The sequence below is a fragment of the Misgurnus anguillicaudatus genome, unplaced genomic scaffold, assembly GCF_027580225.2.
Source record: "Misgurnus anguillicaudatus unplaced genomic scaffold, ASM2758022v2 HiC_scaffold_33, whole genome shotgun sequence".
Lineage (NCBI taxonomy): Eukaryota > Metazoa > Chordata > Actinopteri > Cypriniformes > Cobitidae > Misgurnus > Misgurnus anguillicaudatus.
In genome coordinates this window covers 3,146,518-3,168,174 of record NW_027395283.1, presented here as the reverse complement: position 1 = coordinate 3,168,174, position 21,657 = coordinate 3,146,518, and the positions used below count along the sequence as shown (strand labels likewise).

At 38.5% G+C, this 21,657-nt stretch overlaps 1 protein-coding gene across 4 annotated transcripts in view; it reads left to right on the top strand.

Moving 5' to 3' along the window:
- Window positions 1-3,470: 3,470 nt before the first annotated feature.
- LOC141363262 (protein NLRC3-like) overlaps window positions 3,471-21,657 on the top strand; it is a 235,062-nt gene continuing 216,875 nt past the window's right edge. For 3 of the 4 annotated variants that reach the window (XM_073865879.1, XM_073865880.1, XM_073865877.1), the window contains exons 1-5: window positions 3,471-3,521; window positions 3,832-3,930; window positions 4,058-4,171; window positions 6,836-6,949; window positions 16,216-16,329. In XM_073865879.1, coding sequence (XP_073721980.1) covers window positions 3,881-3,930; window positions 4,058-4,171; window positions 6,836-6,949; window positions 16,216-16,329 — 392 coding nt within the window. In that variant the 5' untranslated portion in view covers window positions 3,471-3,521; window positions 3,832-3,880. The remainder of the gene's footprint in view (window positions 3,522-3,831; window positions 3,931-4,057; window positions 4,172-6,835; window positions 6,950-16,215; window positions 16,330-21,657) is intronic. The other variant, XM_073865878.1, reaches the window with a different exon arrangement.

Genomic DNA, 21,657 nt, shown 5'->3' with positions numbered 1-21,657 from the left:
CAACGTTTACTTCTTTCACATCAGACTTTTTACTGGCTGCTGGCGTTTTATTTCTTCATTTTGTCTGAATTGGGTTATCGTTTTGTCCAATGTCAAATTTGGATCAAGTTGCAGTTTTTCTGAGAGCTTTGCATCTCTTATGCCCACTACAATACGGTCTCTGATCATTTCCTCATGTAAATCACCATATTTGCAGTGTTCCGCAAGTTTATACACGTCCGTGATAAAACTCTCTACTGCTTCGCCAGGCTGTTGAAATCTGCTATTGAATTTCGCTCTCTCGTAGATTACGTTATGTCTGCCAACAAAGTGCTCACTTAAAGCCTTCTTGACCTCTTCATAACTCTTTTTCTCTTCCTCACTTAGGGGCAACGTATTCAAAATATTGTCACTCTTCTCCCCCATAATGTAAAGAAGCGAGTTTACCTGGTAGTCAGAGGGTTTATGTAACGATAGCAGGTTTGACAATTTAAACTTCAATTGCCAGATCAAAAACAGTTTAAATTTTGTTGTTTGTATTTTGTCGTTTTACTATTGACCCTTGAGGTACCCAAACAACAGACAGAACTCGTTATTAAAACTCGGTTTTATTAACAATAAAAACAACAAAGCAGCACACAATGCAAAACATTAGCATCTATACACAGCTAGACAGGAAAGTTAAAAATTGGCCATATCAATGGTTGCAATCACAGCATTACAAAAATGGACGTTCTAATGCCCCCTAGAGGGTGTAAATGTTCTGAAGTCACAGTTACTTTAACCGGTAAATTTGTTGCTAATAATTTCACACTGTAAAATCACATCGCACCATCACACTAGTATAAGAAAGAGAAGCTAATATTCATAAAATGGGTGGTAACAAGGACACTAGGTCAGCCACATCACACAATAAACCAAACTAAAGTGACACACACAATCACAATCTACCACGTTAAGTCACTGATCATCATTTATCACACCAAATAGTAATAAACTGTGGCGAGCAGCCGGGCACTATAATCAAACCTGTCCAATAAGCATACAGTTGCTGGGCAGACAACAATGAATTTATAGTTCAGCCACCACTCACGGCCCGGCCCGCAGTTTGTAATTGATTACGCAGCACCAGGTAGTCCCTGCAGTCTCTCCCTCTCAGTGTCAGCAGGGTCGTACGCCAACAGCGCTCGCTCACGGCAATCCGAAGCGAAGACTTCACTCGGAAGTGCAAGGAGGGGAAAGCGAATCAGTAACGAATCGCGGTAAAAACCCATTCACTCACCAGGCGATAGCAAAGTTACTTTCCTCTATTACAAGGAGTAGAGTGCGTTGAATAACCCTTTACTGTCTCCGCCGCATCTAGACAGATGGGCGCTGGCTCGCCGTCACTGAGTTCTCACGGACAGCGTAATCCAAACGCTTCCAGTCTCGTCTGTCTCAATAGGGTCGCTCGCGTCTCCTGTCGACGGTGCTCACTCACGGCAATCCGACGGCGAAAACTTCACCCGAACTGCGAGAAGGGGAAAGTGAATCAATACGAATCACAGATTGAAATTCTTCCACTCACCAGGCAATAGCAAAGCTGCTTTCCTTTAGTACAAAGAGTAGAGTGCGTTGAGTAACTTTTTACTGTCTCCGCCGAGTCTGGACAGATGGCAGCTGGCTCGCCTTTACCAAGGTACCGGGGACAGCGTAATCCAACGTTTCGTGTCTCGTTAGTTGCGGTGCATCAAACTTTCGTCGGGCGCCGGTCGAAGGAGAACAAAAGACCCCGTGTAGAGGAACCCATCTGTGTTCTATCCTCTCCCGCCACCAAAGCCACTGATTATTCATCAGTCACACCTGCGAAAACAAGTCTCACTCACAAGCACACAAACATGTATACAGCCCCGCCCACCCAACAGTTCATTCAAATGTCCCAGTGCACAAAAGATCGTTCAACATTTCATAACATGTGTACAACCCTGACTATTCTTTCATAATTTCACTGCATGTTGCCCCGCTACATTTATCTGCGAGTCCTGATGCTACGCGGAATCGTTCAAAACGGCGCATCCACTGTGGCCATGCACTGGGCTCGTCAAAATTGAAGCTTCCCGGAGGCGTCAGCGAAAATATCTGATCCATATTTTTACTGTTGACTCACGCTTAATCCCAGGCGCGTGCTTCTTGTTCCGTCTTTTCAGGATTTGAAAAACACTTCTGACACCATGTAACAGATGGCTAGATAGATTCACAATACATACACAGCTCAGTCACTGAACATCCATTTTATTTCTTATTCACTTACTTTCGATACATTCACTCTATAGATCTTACTGAACTGGTGTGCCCTCCAGTGTCATGGAGGTTCCACTACAATGATGGTTTGAGGCTGCTCTTTAAAATGCCACGATGGGGCAGTTCAAGTCATATGTGTGTAAGTGTAAATGTTTTTACATGTCCTGCTGTACTTAGGAATCTCATGTACAGGTGTATGTGTAGATTAGCAGAGTCAGATAACAGCATCATTGCAACACTAGTGAACCCTGCATTGAGTGCAGTTAGGTTCACTTCGAGATTGTGGAACCATTGGCGTTTTAGTCTATATGTGAATATTTGAACACCTTTTTCCATGTTTGTTTGTTTGTTGTTGTTGTTTTTTGTGTATTTTGGAATTTTGACTGCTGTAGTCATTATTCTTTATTGCATGTGTTGTATCTTGTATTTTTGTGTGTTTGTATAGTGCTATGGACCATTTATTTTAATGTTGTCCTGAATAAAGAATATGATGATGATGATGAATCTGATAAAATAAGTAAAAATAGGTCAAACACATCCAAAATAGGTGAAATTTGTCTCGTTCAGAATATAACAAACTCGTTATTTGTCATATATTGTGTTTCTCTTACTCAAGTATAAAATACTGTTTGTGTTTTGTGATGGTTGTGAGTTTGTGATGTGACTCTGTACAGTTATTTTATCTTGTGAAACATTTTTCTGTTCTGTCACAAACCTTCATTAGACAGTAAACACATCTTAAAGAACTCTATATAATTAATCACTAAATGTGTCTCTATCAGCTCAACTGAAGAAGTGTTTTCATGCAGTTTAATGAGAACTTCCTCACACTATGATAAATACATGAATGTTAATGTAAAAAAAATAATGAAAAATCACTTACATTACACCAAACCCATATGACTTTACTCCTTTAGTGGAAGAAAAGAGGAGAAATTTAGATTTCAGTTTAATCATTGTTGATGTTGATGTGTTTTGTTTCATGAATGAAAGTAAACACACAAATGTTAAAGCAATACATTAATGATTTCTCCTCGTTTAGAAGTTAAATCTGTTAAATTAGTTGTAATAATGTGTGTATAATGTAACGCTGTAATGCTCGTTTGCTACCAGCAGAGGGAGAAAAACATCACGCGATTGGTCGTCTTGTCGGTGACGTCACAGGCTTAAAGAGAAAGTAAAAAGTTTAGCGTTTAACTTTTCCATTCGCCATTTTATAGAGATGGGATGAGTTGATCCTCCCCACACCGATCATCAAACTGGTGAATATAAGGTTTATAAAAACACATTCATGTATTGTCGCGTGTATAGTTGATGTTAAAGCTTGATGATTTTAAGGATGTGAATTCAGTCAGATTCTAAGTTCAGTTGTCGCGAGGACAGTTTCCTAAAACATCTTCATTTTAGCGTTATTATACTCTTAACTTAATTTGTGTTAATATTGTATTAATGTGATGTAAGTTGTGTTGATGACGCAATTGTTTCTTCAACACTCAGGATTTATTTATATGAATTAATGTCTGTCACTTTGATTTTAAGTTTATTTTGTGTCTGAATATTATTTTCATTCAGTATCAGTTGTGGAGATCAGATTGATCAGATTCACCTCTGCAGCTCCATCATGGATCAAACACAAACATCAACACATGAAGATTTTTCTCCAGGATGCAGGTACAAACACTTTATTAAATACCATTTATATCATAGGAAAATACTTAAATGTTATTTTTAATTATGATTATCTTCAAAGGATAACAGTAATGTAATTTTAAAGTATTAAATATGTTGTGTGTTGTAGTTCAGTTTATCAGAAGAGATCAGATTCAGAGTTCAGTTGTGTGTCTATGAAGAGTGATGCGTCTATGAATCCACCAATCCACTTTAAGAATGAATCAACATCTCCTCCTGTCAGGTATAAAACACTCTGAAACATGTGATTATAGCTTTTATTTGATGATGTGTTTTGTTAAAGAGATGATTGCTGAGTCCCAATTCGCATACTATCCGTCCTAAATAGTATTCGAAACTAGAATTAGTACGTCCCAAAACGTAGTATGTTGAAATGAGTATCCCAAAGATACCCGGATGGTCTACTATTTCCGGTTAGATTTCGAAGTGCAGATCGATCCACACTCTAACGGCTAATATTGCCCACAACCCATTGCGTGCGGGAGGGAGGAGCTTTGTGGTGATGTAAATATGGCAGCCAGACGCAGCAGCCGAGATGCGCCCTCAGCTTTTAAGTGTAAGAATTCAAATGTTTAACCGTAATTAAAGTTATCTTTCATTGTGTCGTAATATTCGGTTGATGTTGTGAAAATAAAGTACCATGGCTGTAGTACTGTGTCATGCATGTGTCTTTTTATGTATTTCTTTTTATGTTTCTGTCTTAGATTTATACCTTACTATAAACCCTTATGAAAATAAACACCTTTTACTACACTAATCATAGTTTAACCACACTGACTTATTTGAAGTAATACTGTGGCTGTACAAATGTTAACTTTATTAAGAAATATGGTTACAAAACTTTTACTATAGTAAAAGCATGGTTCATTTTCATCGCGGTATTTTTGATTTGCATACATAAGTATAAAATAAGCATAAAATACGTTAAACAATAGTTATACTATAAACTTTAACTATTTTGACTTTAAAATAAGTAGCTTTCGTTACACACATTGTTGCACATGAACATCATAACCAGCCGCCTCACAAACGACCTGCGTTTGGTGTGCGTACCGTAACTAGGCAACCACGTTGTCGTTCACGTTGCATGACGTCATCGAAGTACGTCCCAGAATGTGCATACTCTTTTGCTACACACTCAAAAGTACGTACATTTTCCTCACAAAAACAGTACATACTTTTAGGTCGTAGTATAAGTAGGCGAATTGGGACTCAGCAGATAAATTATTCTTGTGATTGTGTTTAGTAAATGTTATCTTCATTATTATACAGCACATGTTCACACAGAGACAGTGGCGGAACTAGAATTTTTTTTATGGGGTGGCCAAAGCTACTTTAGGGCAGGGCTGGACTGGGACAAAAAAATTGGCCCTGTCATTTTGGCCCAGACCGGCCCACAACATAGGATCACAAATCTTTGTGCAACCTTGACTATAACTCCATATAATGATTAAGTAGAAAACTATAAGAGCTGAAACGTGACATTACAAAAATGTAAGCGCTGTAAAAGGCTTTGCAGGTTTTAAAAATAATAGTATTAGCCAGTGAGTGCACAATGCACCTTATGATAACACTGAGACCTGATAAATGTTACAATGAAGTCACAGTCTCACGGCTGAACCACAAGTCCCATTACAGTGTGTGCTGAATATTTTTTCTGAACACCTTTACCAATTCCAAACCACAGTAATTTTAATAACCAACATTAATTTTGTATATCTATTTTCCTTTCATCCTATTTTATGCCCTTGCTACCCAAATCAGGATTTCTTGTCTAATGGTCATACCTCAATTTTGCAATTTCCATGCATGGCATCTTTCTTATGGACATCAAATAATGAATGTCCAAGCGTGTGTGTTAAACATTTTTGGCCCATTTTAAATGTAAAAGAAAATGTGACTAATAATTGTGCACACTTGAATATAAGGTGTTTTTTTCTCCAGTCAGCCATCATTAACAATAATGTATTACTTATAAATGCTTTATTTACAACATTAATGGTAATTATTAAGATTAATTTGGTTTGGAATTAGTAAAATATGTTTAGTAAAAACTGTGATCAAAAGTTTGATCATTTTGCAAAAAGCCATTGATCTATCACTTGTGTTTTTGACTGCATTTTATCAAGAGGATATTTAACAACAGTGTTTTAAAAGCAGTTCTGCTTACCGCACGTCAACTCTGTTCTCAGTAGTCTCTGTTTCCATCTGACACAAGAAACAAAAGGGGAGGGGTGGAGCTTGTTAAAAGATGATTGGGCCAGCCAAGTGTCAGTATGGAAAATGAACCAATGGGCCGCATGAGGCCGGTCGTTGGCCAATAAAAAAAAAAAAAAAATATATATATATATATATATATATATATATATATATATATATATATATATATATATATATATATATATATATATATATATATATATATATATATATATATATATAAATCATATTATATTCACCGGCCCCCCAAGGACGTCGGCCCACTGGGCATTTCCCCGGTATGCCAGATTACCAGTCCAGCCCTGCTTTAGGGGGTCCATAGTCCATAAAAGAAAATGACGTGTAACCATGTATCAAGAAAGCATGAATGAATCTTTTGATCGCATTAAATGTAAACATAATAAGGGTGAATTTAAATCTTTCTACTGTATTTCTTACATCTGATTTACTGTCTGTTAAAGGGATTCACCCAAAAATTAAAATTCTGTCATCATTTACTCACCCTTATGTTGTTCTAAACCTGTATTTTATTTTAATAAACACAAAAGATGATATTTTGATAAATGATGGTAAGCACACAATTAATGGTATATATATTTAATTATGATCATCTTCAAAAGATAACAGGAATGTAATTTTAAAGTATTAAATATGTTGTGTGTTGTAGTTCAGTTTATCAGAAGAGATCAGATCCAGAGTTCAGTTGTGTGTCTATGAAGAGTGATGTGTCTATGAATCATCCAATGCACTTTAAGAATGAATCAACATCTCCTCCTGTCAGGTATAAAACACTCTGAAACATGTGATTATAGCTTTTATTTGATGATGTGTTTTGTTAAAGAGATGATAAACGATTCTTGTGATTGTGTTTAGTAAATGTTATCTTCATTATTATACAGCACATGTTCACACAGAGACAGTGGGGGAACTAGAATTTTTTGGGGTGGCCAAAGCTACTTTAGGGGGTCCATAGTCCAAAAAAAAAAAACGTGTAACCATGTATCAAGAAAGCATGAATGAATCTTTTGATCGCATTAGATGTAAACACAATAAGGGTGAATTTTAAATCTTTCTACTGTATTTCTTAAATCTGATTTACTGTCTGTTAAAGGGATTCACCCAAAAATTAAAATTCTGTCATCATTTACTCACCCTTATGTTGTTCTAAACCTGTATTTTATTTTAATAAACACAAAAGAAGTTATTTTGATAAATGATGATAAGCACACAATTAATGGTATATCCATTGAATTCCATTATGTTGTTTTTATTCCTACTATGGTAGTCGATGGTTACAGCTATGTGTGCATACCATCATTTATCAAAATATCTTCTTTTGTGTTTATCATAAGGATGTAAAAATGATGACAGAATTTTCATTTTGTGAACTATCCCTTTAATGAAGCAAAATATCAGGAAATCTAAACTCCATGATAAACCTTAAACTTACTTCAAATAGCAGAGCTCAACACAAAGGATGTTTGGATTAATCTTTATTTACGAAGATACAGAAGATGCTTCTTTTTTCTTTTGATATTTAATAAACTTTAATGACAGAGAGACTTCAACATGTTAGGCTAAGACCGAATGCAATAAAATGTTTATTCGTTTAAGACGTACAGTAACCAAATGTTTAGTATGAAAATCACCAAGACAGCTATTTTGACATATGAGCATTTGTCCGTTTAAGCAAAAAAGACACGAACATGAAGCTCTGGCTGTGCATGCGCACTATCGGATATGCGCGTCGTGCTTTCAAGTTCAATGTGACAATCCAGTCGAAATCATGTCAAGAATGAAAGCATGGTCCTGTCCCAAATGGCACACTCCGGACTTGTGGTCCTCCTCAGAGTCCACACTTTGATGACATCACGTAGTCCAGACTTTAGGGACCCTTAATACGAGTCCACGTGGGTGCAACGGAGTCGTATTTTGGGACAGACTCGAGCGTCACACCGGAAATAGGTAGAGAAGTTGCCCCTCAGTGTGAGCTCCTCCCTTCCGTCGTCTGATTGGTCTGATTGCTCTTTCGCAAGGACTTCTGGGTTGGTAAAGTGCGCGAAGCCTGCTGCAGTGCGGGCTTCACTGAAGACCACATCAAGGGGGCAAAGGAGGCGCTGATGAGCACACTTCAAAGCGTAAAAATGACAGATGGGACACCCTACGGACTCGTGGACTAACTGTGCATTCAGACCGCCACCGGCGAGAGCGTCAATAAAAGCTCTGGCTGCCCTGCCAACGACGCTAAAGAAAAGGCGTAGTGGACGCTCTGACGCTCGAATGCATTCTCTGAACTCCTCTCAGGCGGAGGTTTCCGCCTTCCGATTGGTTGCCGCCGAACATTTCCGCCTTCCGATTGGTTGCCGCCGAACCGCGTCATATCTCATTACCATAAAGTTGAGCTGATTTCAACTCTCCTCGACGCTCACGCTGTACATGACGCGCCGCGCCCCTGCTCGCCGGAGCTCGCCGCCGGCTCTCATTGAAAATGAATGACTTCCGGCCACTTTGACGCTCTCGCCGGTGGCGGTCTGAATGCACAGTAAGCGAGCACGCGCAATTTAAGGCCACGAGACCGAAAGTCCACATGAAGTGCGCCATTTGGGACAGGGCCCATGGTGCTGGGTTTTGTTGTAAAAAGAATTGGCAATCTTATGCCTGGCTCACACTACAGGATTTTTAAAATCCTGGCAGATTATGAAATCTGGTTGCAGCACACACATTAGGAGAATCTTGTCAGATATTCTTTGCTCAAATCTTAAACATGCTCACACTACAGGATTTAAAAATCCCAGTGCATCACACACTACAGGATATTATTAAGATTATCTTGCCAGAGCAAGCACTTCACGTCACCTCAGGAGAAGAGTATATAAAGGAATGAAGATTATGACACATTTATTATGATTTCTTTTTAAATATTTACATTTGCTAGCAGCTTTCTATTTGAAACCAAGGCGATTTCTCCTCCTCAGCTCTTGTTTATGGCAACGATCGTGATATGTTTTAAGGATGTGTTATGCAGGCAGTGTTTGAATGCATACTGTAGCTGTGGGCACAATCTAGCACCAACTCAAGTCTAATCCTCCTGCAAGATTTATTTAAATTTAAATACATTTAAAAACATTTTTGTAAATATTATTGGCTAGCCTATATATCACTATTTGTTTGCACATTTAGGAGTTACTATTAAGTGACGTAGGCTATTTCTATTAATGCTCTGTTTATGTTTCTTCCTAACAGGAATATTATTGTAGGTTTATAAGCGTTGCTGCTAAATGACTGATGCTTGGTTAAACTTGATTTTGCACTGTTGTTTGCATTATTTAATTCCACTGTATATATACTGCTCTGCAGTGATATTATTTTGTAACTATATACTATGTAAATTCTATTTTTGTTGTTTATTCTTCTAAGGCTGCTGGTCTTTAAGAGCTTCTAAACAAATTTCATTATATTTTTTATAATGACAGTAAAGTTTCTATTCTATTCTTGCAGTGTAGTGTCTAGTGTTAAATTCAGTATGTACATTATCAATGGTTTTGAACAAATATGTAATTTAATGTGAAACGTTGTAAGTGTGGATATGAGGCGCATCAGATTCACAAGTGTGTGGTGTTTCAGCAATCAGTTTCTGTGCGTTTGTGGAGCACGTCACAAAAAAAGAACTGAAAATTGTCATATCATTTTAAATTCGTTTTGTTAATATGTTAATTATTTAAGTGCAACATATTTCGTCTATGCCTATTTATTTTATTACATTTCCTCTATACACAGAATCATGGCCGCGGGAAGTGGGGGTGCTGCAGGTGCAGCAGCACCCCCTGTTGGCGAGAAGGAGAATTTTTTTAAGTAAAAATATTTTGCACAATTTATATATTACTTATGAATATTTTAGGAAATTATTTTTGACACACGTAGGTTATTACGTGTATTTTGGATTTTAATTTCATTACTGTCTGTGCCTACCCATTTCCATTGCCCTTATCTGAGCGCACTTTCTCCGCCTTGCGTCTTTTGAGGACATGGGTCAACCCTATATCACGCAATTACATGACTATGGGTACGCAGCACCATGACCCAGAAAAGACTCACACACCTTTCGCTGATGAATTGCCACACATAAATTCTGAACTCCCTGGGCATTCGTCCCCTAGCTCACGAGAGATTTTGACTCTATTATACAACGCGAGTGTCTTTTGTAAAGAGCGCGTTGATAAAATGCGCATACAATATTAACAGGATGACAACCTGGGTTTGCTTATTATCACATACATTGAGGCGCAGCAGCACAAAAACGCCTTTTAATATAAAAAAATTAAAGGATTAAAATGTAAAAGATTATTATTGAGTCATTGGACATAAATGATGACCGATTAGAAGGAGTAAAGAGCTGCTTCATCTGTAGCTAAGTAAATAAATGTTTTGCTTTAAACAAATGCATCTATTTTTAAATGTTTTTTAAATGCTACCCCACGGATTTATTGTATATAATGACTCTGTACCTGTGGATATGGTGATATGAGAACGTTTGTAAATTTTTTATCTCTTGTTTGTAACAAATAAAGTATTTTTAGAGTACAAACCTTATATAAAGCCTAATATATTCTAAAAATGTAATTATACACCATATATTTCTTTATAAAATAGTCTACAATATCAGAACTTAACCCATTATTATTTTTGTTCAATTTATGAATTATTTATAAGTTTAAAAAAGACAGTAATAGTACTATTTAGTAAAAAAATGATATATGTAAAAATATACTGTATGTTACTGTGAGAATATTTTACCACTGTTAATCGACGTGTGATCCTTAAAAACGAAAGTAAAATGTTCGTCCGCATGGCAGGCGCGGAGCTACAGCTGGCCCGCCAATCAGAAATTAAAAAAAAATACTACTCTGTATAGTTAGACATGGATACTACTTTATGTGGTGTATTTTATCTATAGCATGTTATGTTAAAAACAGTAAAATTATAAGTAAGCCTGATAACTATTTAAAAACTATTATAAAGCAGTTGAATGTTGTGTTACAGTATGGTTCTAATGAGAAAAATATTCCCAAGCAGCTTTCAGCCATGATCACTTTGAGAACTTTTCTTGCAAGCAAGTGGAAAACGTATTTTGAATAACAAAACGTTATAAATATGTGCTGCGCGCTTTCCTCTCAATAGCATAAACACACAACAAATATGACAGCGGGGTAAAAAATAGAAAGAAAGCATCTCTGATCACAGTGATGTTGTTTGATATAGCAGCCTACCAGCTCTGTAATTCAGCACTATAAGTCACGCCACGTTTATTGATACACTTTATACAATATAGCCTATTGCTTTAAAGCAATAAATAGCCTATCATAACTTTCTATAAGCCTACTGTGTAATTGAGACATTAATTTAAGAAATGCATTAAAAGCAGAAAGACGTAGGCTGCGGAAATAGTTGGTTCACTTCAATCCACACCACAGCCGAAGTTCTTGGTTTGCTTCTTATTTATTAAAGGAACACGCCCACATTTTGGGAATTTAGCTTATTCACCGTATCCCCCAGAGTTAGATAAGTCCATACATACCTCTCTCATCTCCGTGCGTGCTGTAACTCTGTCTGACGCAGCCACCGCTAGCTTAGCTTAGCACAAAGACTGGAAGTGGGTGGCTATAGCTAGCATACTGCTCCCAATAAGTGACAAAATAACGCGATCATTTTCCTATTTATGTGTTGTGATTTGTATAGTCAAACCGTGTACAAATAACAAGGTGATATGAGACACAGCGATCTTTTAACAGTATACATACTGAGAACTATATTCTCTGAAGACGAAGCACTGCCGCATGGGTGGAGTGATTTGCACAATTCTGACCGAACTCTCTGCTCCTCACCAGGGGCTTCTCGTGTGCTGCGAGCAGATCACTCCGCCCATGCGGCAGTGCTTCGTCTTCAGAGAATATAGTTCTCAGTATGTATACTGTTAAAAGATCGCTGTGTCTCATATCACCTTGTTATTTGTACACGGTTTGACTATACAAATCACAACACATAAATAGGAAAATGATCGCGTTATTTTGTCACTTATTGGGAGCAGTATGCTAGCTATAGCCACCCACTTCCAGTCTTTGTGCTAAGCTAAGCTAGCGGGGGCTGCGTCAGACAGAGTTACAGCACGCACGGAGATGAGAGAGGTATGTATGGACTTATCTAACTCTGGGGGATACGGTGAATAAGCTAAATTCCCAAAATGTGGGCGTGTTCCTTTAAATCGAGGCAATTGTTTGATTAAACATTGATTAATATTAAGATACAATTTATACAAAACAAAATTCACTTTAAAGAAAGTCTTTCTAAAAAAACAAACCTATGCAGGACTCGCAAAATCGCTAGCCCGACGTCCCCGGGAGGCTATGGCGAATTCCTGTCGGGCTACAAAAATGTATCTGCGCCCTGTCCGTCGGGCGGAGGAAAAATATTGTAATGTGTTTGCATTCTCTCAGATTTAGTTAGGTAATAATATTGTATGTAATTCGGCGTCATCTTGTCATTACTATCCTCACTAACAAGTGAAACTGCCAGGAAATGAAGTGAAAGCATAATTAAACCCACTATTCATTTCGTGTTCACGTCTGATATGCGCGCTCCTCAGCTCCGCTCTTCACGAGTAGGCTACCCGCATGCTCTTGTGCTCATCAAAAAGTGAATTAAATGTTTATTTATTTGTCATTTCGTTTAACCCCAGAGTCTAACATTATTCTAGCAATTCCCTTTTTCTTTCTTTCTTTCTTTAGTAAGTTAAAGGTAGGGTAACAGATTTGATCCTGAAACATTTTTTGTTATGCTGGTTAAAAGTCTCCTCACATCCTGATAGCAATTACTGTGTTAAGTTGTTTAAATGTATTTGTAGAAATTTATGTTATCTGTGAAAGGCGTAGGACCAAAAAATGTTCAACAAATCATAGATTTCGGTCCGAACGGACGTTTCCATTTTTGTCCCTCATACGTAAGCGTAATTTGAATACCCACCGCGCAGCGAGTCCACGCAGACACCATACGTCATCGGCGCGTTCACGTGCGCTCACCTCCTGCCTGTAAACGGTGAGAACAGCAAACTTTTCTGCTAAATTGACATCCTACACAGGAGGCACAAAACTAAAGGCATCTTTTATAACAACAACAGCAAAAACTGCCTGGATCAGCAAGAGCAAAAACCCAAATGAACATCGCTAACTTTACTGCTTTACCACGAGATGCAAACAGCTACAGGAGGCAAAGAGTCTGAAAGGGTCGTTTCACTGTTTATTTTGGTAAGGTAGGTACGCGATATGTTTGTATTGAGATGGATTCAGATATTCTACTTTGATGAAACATTGTGTTGCTTATGAAATTTGTGTTCGTTTACGGATTAGCGTAACGATATAGTTACTACGTCTACACAACCGAACATGTGCTTAAACTAATTCTGATGTAAACCAGTTGTTTGGTTATTTTGGAAGTGTTATTCGACTTTGTACTGCAAAGTTTTCTCACTGGTGAATGAGACATGAGATGTGACCATCTGATCTGTGCGTGTTCATGTGTTTTGAAAGAGGCGTGACTTTGGATGGCGATTTGACTTGAGGGTGGGATCGGGATTTCATTGCTAGGCGGCTACCGTTAGCATTTTTCAAAATGTGTTACCCTACCTTAAATTTAAATATGTGAGATCGAAAATATATTTTTAGTTATTTGCATGAAGAGAATATGATGTTAGAAGCTTAATTTTAAGCATTTAGTAGCCTAATTTATTTGTAATAAACACTTTAAGTATGACATCCTAACCCAACCCCCAACTCTAACCATGGCTTAAATATGGACAAAAACATGGAGAAACCTGTATATTAAATAACCTCATTAAGCAAATCTAAAATCTAACCCTAAACCCAAGCGAAAATGGTTTAAAAAAACAGAAAAAAATGAGAAACCAATAAATAAAACGACAAAAAAAGATGCACCTTTAAGTGAATGGGAAGGACTTGCGTATCATACACTCTAAAAAAACAAACGGTGCTATATAGCACCAAAACTGTTGATTTGAATCGTAACCATAGAAGAACCGTTTTTAGTGCCATATAGCACCGGTGAAGCACCTGTGAAGCACCTGTGTAGAACCATATAGGTGCCATATAGCACCACTATAGCACCACATTTGGTTCTACATAGCACTATATGGTTCTACACAGGTGCTTCACCGGTGCTATATGGCACTAAAAACGGTTCTTCTATGGGGCTGTTTACACTTGGTATTAAGATGTGTTTTCATCGATCGGATCACAAGTGGACGAGAGAGACACATTACGTTTACACCTGGTATTTAAATCCGTCTCTTTTGTCCACTTTCGACCGCTTCTGTGCTGAATACTATGAGGGGGTGGTCTGTGAGACGGTGGGTGAGTCTCTCTGCTGTCATTCAAACCCGAGCGGGAGTAATTATGAGTTTATATGGACGCAAACTAATATTTATTCGGAGTTCGCTGCTTGTTTAGCAAGTAAACATGCTGCACAGTGTTTTGTACATGTATATGTTAGAGCTTTCTTTGAATTTTCAGCGCAATTGATGAAATAGGATCGCGCAACTTTCACACGCTTTCAAAACGAAACTACGGAGATCAGCCGCTTAGTTTTATCAATGAAAGGCTAAAAATAGCGCTGTTCACCGAATGTTCACGCCAGAAGTCAAAAAAGACGTAAAACTTGTGTTTAATACCTCAGATTAGATAAATGGGCGGAGAGAAGGCGGTCGCGTGTGGCTGTTCGAACGCATTCAACCACATGTGCGTTCCGCAACTCCAAAGCGATCCGATCGAAAGTGGTTTCGACCACCTCTGGATGTGGTTGAAAGTGGTCGAAAGTGGACGAGCTCAAAACGTTTTGAACACCGTTTACACCTGGCATTAACGTCGTCCACTTGTGATCCGATCGACGAAAACACATGTTAATGCCAAGTGTAAACAGCCTCTATGATTACGAGCAAAGAACCACTTTTGGTGCTATATAGCACCGTTTGTTTTTAGAGTGTATGCACGCCAAAGTGGAATTTGGCGTATGTATTGCACGAGTTTTACACTTCGTGCTATTTATACGCATTTTCAGTATGTTAATATATGTATGAATATAAGAAGTTGTAACGAAAGTAATTCCCCCTGGGATTATTAAAAGTATTTCTACTTCTGATTAATAGCGCATATATTCATCTGAGAACTGATGATGTCTGTGTGTTTCAGACCCTGGCTGTGTGCACTGAAGTGTATATGACAATAAAGTAGTGAAACTCAATGTTTTTTTTTTAAATGTATTTTAAATAGGCCTAGGCTCATAGGTTTTTTGTTAAAAAAAATTCACAGCACCCCCTGTTCAAAATGACTTCCAGCGGCCCTGCACAGAATAGCTGCAGGTGCGTGATGTGACTGACCATCATCATGTTCTGTTGTTTTTAAGATGTTTTAGATAATGTTTATAAAAGAGTGAACAACGTGAATCAAGCAAGGAATTCATTTCGATATTTTAAATCGCCTGTCTGTCCCAACGAGCTGCAGTTGTGGCGGAATGAAAGTAGAATGAAACATTAACTTCCACAAACTATTTCTCCAGCTGCGCTGTCTACCCGTACAGCAGCTTGATTCGCGGTCCCGAAAGCTGTCAATCATCTCCGTCTCTCAATGATTATTGTGAACGTATGACGTAATTATGCGGATTTAAAATCCTAAATATCAGACATGTTTGATAAGATCAGGGCGGCCCCGATTTGCTTGAGAGCATATCGGAAGGTGTAAGTTTAGATTTTTAAACGTCTCACATTACAGGATAATCTGGGCCGAACTTCGGAGCCGATCAAGGTCCATTGCCCGATTTTCCCTCGGATTCTCGGGAGGGGAAAATCGGGGTAAATTCGGCCCGATTATCCTGTGGTGTGAGCCAGGCATAAGTGTGTATCTATACTACACATAAAACTCATTTAGACTTAGTTGTTTTGTACAGCAGTTCAGAGGATTAACTGGAATCTGTTTTGTGTTATAGTTCAGTTCATCAGAAGAGATTAGATTCAGAGTTCAGTTGTGTGTCTATGAAGAGTGATCGGTCTATGAATCCACCATTGAAATTTAAGAATGGATCAACATCTCCTGCTGTCAGGTATAAAACACTCTGAAACACATGATTATAGCTTTTATATGATGATATGTTTTGTTAAAGAGATGATAAATTATTCTTGTGATTGTGTTTAGTAAATGTTATCTTCATTATTATACAGCACATGTTCACACAGAGAGACACATCTGTGCAAACAGTCAGTTAGAGTCTTTGTATTAAAATAGTGTAAATTAAAAGTCATATGAAAGTTTTATTAGTAGGATACATTCACAGTAGAGATGGGCATTTTACAGTAATATTGTTGCAAATTCTTTATGGTTTATCTATTATTGTACACAATTTATCTCGTTAATGTGTTGGGTTACGGGAAATGCGCAGTGCATAGTTTAAAGGAGATACATTTCTAGCGTAAGTGAGGTATTCTCTGTTACGAAAGCATACTAGCTGGAGTTTTCGTAGAGTTCACAGACTTTCCACTCGTGTGCAACATCCTTGAGTGCAAGTTATAGTTTAAGACAAGTAAGTTCATATCATTATACTATGTTTTACGCCAGTTTTGCCGCTTTTTCGTGATCTGTATAATTATCAGTGTAATCGCGCTAACACTCGCGCTAGCATGGGTGCTTATAACACTAATACCTGTGTAACCCATACGTTGGATTCACTTTAAAGAAAATGAGGAAAAATATCTACTAGGTCTGAGATCACCAAACACCTAAATTAACAGATAATCTTAATGTTTGGAGTCCCGGGTTCGGGGTCTCACACAACAAAAAATAGTTTAAGAATAGTGTGTCTGCACTTATATGAAATCAGATCTTATTTAATTTATATATATAACTGCTTGAATAAAGGCACGAACACAAGAATTAACATGAGTGAATAGTAGTGTATTTACTACCCTTTTTCTTCTTTATACCTTTGAACTGTATTGCAAGTTTATGCAACTTTATCTTTCTTTCTTTTCACAATTGACCAATTGAACAATAAAAGATATCATTCAACAATTGAAATAACAAAAAAATATATATACATATCCCAAACAGTATGAATCCAAATATTGTAAAGTACCAAAGTTCTCAATTTGAGGTAGAAATGTGTTTAGCTCAGTTCAGTCTGTGTGTGTGTGTATAAAGGAGAGAAAGCCTACAGATTTCCCAACGAATCCAAACGAATCCAAACGCTGAAGAAAAACGAACTTTAGTAGTCGAGTCCTGTGAGTGTGCAGTCCATCTGTAGCAAATTCCACCGTATCGCGTCCGTATCGACCCGAATCCCAAAACAATCACAGCGTGATGAAACAGTCCAAGTTCATCAAACACATGCTGCAATCCTTACCTAACGCAATGAAACAGTTTTAGCATGTATTTAGATAGAGATTTGCAAGGATGGATTAAGTTGAGCAGCTGCCAAAATGCAGCGCACATCTCTCACCACAAGCTGGCGCACAAGTGACGTCAGCGTCACTCCACTACATTCACATAACGTTGATTACTTTCAACTTAAAACATTATGTAAACATATATTGTTTAAATACAATCTCAAAACTATTTAAACAACAATGACAATAATATGAAGAAAAGGAAAGAAAAGAAAAAAAAAAAAACTCAGTTTGCAAACTTTATGCCCGATTCACAGATGGCATCACTCATCATCATCTTACATCAAAAATTAAAATACACAGAAATTATTCAGAAAATATGAATGATTAAACCTTACCTAACGCAATGAAACAGTTTTAGCATGTATTTAGATAGAGATTTGCAAGGATGGATTAAGTTGAGCAGCTGCCAAAATGCAGCGCACATCTCTCACCACAAGCTGGCGCACAAGTGACGTCAGCATCACTCGACTCAACTTCTCTAATAATCCATTGCAATTCACACAAAAAAAATAATACACACATATATATAAATGTATTTTACATGACTAAACATGTTATATGCATCAGGTAAAAAAATATACAAATAAAAAAAAACAATGATAATAAAAAAACACTTAAGTCTCAGGAATGAGTGACAGAAATATTCAATCCATCAATTCAATTATTTGAGTGGGTTACATCCTCCCCTGCTCAAATTCTGATGTCCTCATCAGGCACTTTATAGATTGCATAACTCTTAAGGATCAAAAACATTCCACTCTGAGTTGTGATACTTAATTTGATACATGACCCATAAGGTTAAACAACAAATCACTTTGAGTTTGTTGCACTCTCATTTGCTGTTGCATCATCTCAATTACTTGACTAACATAATTTGGTATGACACCTGTATTTGCATTTTGCATTCCACACTGTGCTTCCCATACAAAATCTTTCAAGTTACTTGGAGGTCTCTTGTCCCTTTGTGACCTTCTCAAGGCAACAGGAATGTCAGAGCTCACTTCAGCAGGTAACTCTCCAGAATGTTCTAACTGCTCATTGTCATTGTCCACACCTGACAATACTTCCTGCTGAGTTCTCCCTTCACAGCCCTCATTCAATTGGTTCCCCAAATCAACATCATTATTACTTTGGGACAGCTCAATTTCTGCCTGTACATTCAGCAAACTATCAGACGCCAAAGCATCAGAACTCTCTTGTGATGTTACCCCCAACTGAAACTCTGGGGCACAAGGGTTCAGTATCACTTTGGTGCTTTCAGTCTCTGTTACTTCATCACAACTTTCAGCTTTTGAGTTCTTTCCCAACTCACGTTTACTCCTCCTGTGAGTAACTGCACCTTCCACAACTGCAGACTCTTCACTGATCTCATCAGTGCAGGGTGGGAGAAACCCACAGGGGAGTAAAAGCTCTCTGTGCAAGACACGCTCATGACCTTCTCCACTTTCAGGCTGAACAACATACACAGGGATGTCTGCATTAGGCTGCTTTACCACCACATATACCACAGATTCCCAACGATCGGAAATTTTATGCTTTCTTCGGATGTTGACGTTCTTTACAAGAACCCGATCGCCAACTTCTACTGCAGCCGCTGTCACCTTACTATCCCACCTAGCTTTATTCATCAATTGTCGCTTTTCAGCATTTTGAACAGCCAACTGGTAAGCATATTTCAACCGTCGTTTCAGCTCTGTCACATAATGAGTATGAGTTGTGGGGTTATGCCCCTTTGGGTTAATACCAAAACAAAGGTCAATCGGCAAGCGAGCTTGACGACCAAACATCAAGAAGAAAGGAGACTCTCCGGTCGCATCACTCCTAGTGCAATTATACGCATGGACTAGGGGACGAACATATTTCCTCCATTGCTCTTTCTTTTTATCACTCAAGGTTCCCAGGAGATCAAGGAGAGTCCGATTGAACCTCTCTACTGGGTTACCCCTAGGGTGATAGGGTGTAGTGCGTGATTTAACCCCAGCTATTGTGCACAATTCTTTCACCAACTCAGACTCAAAATTGGCACCCTGATCACTGTGAATTCTCTTAGGAAAACCGAAATTGCAAATAAGATTTTCCCACAACACTGAAGCCACCGTTTTGGCTGTTTGATCTTTTGTGGGAAATGCCCACGAGAACTTTGTGAAATGGTCCGTAATGACCAAAATGTTACGGGTGTCACTCGAATCTGGCTCTAAGGACAGATAGTCAATACAGACTAACTCTAAAGGAGCATATGCTTTGATGTTTACTAGCTCTGCAGCTCTTTGTGCCCGAGCTTTTCTCTTCACACACCTCTCACATGTTTTGCATTTTCTTTCCACATATTCTGCCATTTTAGGCCAATAAAATCGAGCTCTTGCTAGTTCCAAAGTCCTTTCATACCCCATGTGCCCAGTTTCATCATGAACTCCCTCAAGAGCCCTTTCCCTGAAACTATGGGGAACTACCAACTGTCCATATTTTTGGCCATACTGATCAGATACCATACGATATAGCACACCTTCAACTAAACTCATTTTGTGTATCTCTCTCAGCATTAGATTCACATCTTTTGATTCTTTGAGCTTTTCTGCTCGAGATAAATTCTCAGCAGACTCGACCAGGTTGATTACTCTCCTGATAGAGACATCCTCTCTTTGTAACTTGTACCAATCTGCCGGAGTCATACTGGGTAAAGCAGTTTGTCCAGGCCAGTGGCAAGGCTCAATCAGGCTATCTGGGACAACATCATCATCGCAAAGAAGCATTTCTACAGCCGGAGACGGACTGATGTTGCCTTCCTGCAGGTCTCCTTCCATACCTGACTGTACCGTATGTGTCTCGCAATAAGCCAAATGCTGTAACTGCACAGTCTTAATAGCTTCCTGATCAAACTTCTCAAACTCAGCCTCTGCACATTCTGCTCTATTAATCAAATTAGCTACTCGCTCATCCATACTGATGGTCTCTGCATCATCAATTAATGGCTCTTGAGGACGCCGGGAGAGCCCATCGGCGTCAGCATTAGTTTTGCCGGCTCTGTATTTGATATCAAAATCATACATTGACAGGGCTGAGAGCCACCTATGACCAGCTGCATCTAATTTTGCTGTAGTGAGCACATACACTAATGGGTTGTTGTCCGTTAATATGGTAAATTTTGTACCATACAGAAAATCGTGAAATTTCTCACACACAGCCCATTTTAGTGCTAAGTATTCCAACTTATGCACAGGGTAGTTTTTCTCGCTCTTTGAAAGGCCACGGCTGGCATAGGCAATTACTCTGGTCTTCCCATTCTGAACTTGATATAAAGCAGCACCTATGCCACTGACGCTGGCATCAGTGTGGAGGATATAAGGTAACCTCCAATCTGCAAAACCCAAAATGGGTGCTGTTGTAAGCTTCAGTATGATAGAGTCAAAAGCAGCTTGGCAATTATCATCCCATCTTCCAGCTAGAGATTGTACTTTACCCTTACCACGGTAAGATGAAGTTGAATGTCTGGTAGAGAACTCACCCTGCAATAAAGCATTGAGGGGCTTAACTATCTGAGAATAACCCTCAACAAAACGACGATAGTACCCTGTGAATCCTAGAAATGACCTCAATTCTCTGACAGTTTTTGGGACTGGCCATTCAGTTATGGCTGAAATTTTGTCCGGGTCAGGGTGTATACCTTGAGCAGAAATAACATGCCCTAGATACTTTACAGAGGTTTGAAAAAATTTGCACTTGGAAGGTGCCAACTTCAGCCCAAAAGCTGAAATCCGTTGGAGTACCTTCATGAGCCTATCCTCATGCTGTTCAAGGGTGTCAGAAAAAATAATCAAGTCATCAAGAAAAGCTATAACCTCCTGCAAATTCAGACCAGCCATGACCTTTTCCATGGTCCTTTGAAAAGTTGCAGGAGAGTTTGTCAGCCCTTGTGGTAAACGTTTGAATTGCCAGTTCCCGAACGGTGTAGTGAATGCCGTTTTATGGCGGTCACTCTCTTCCACTTC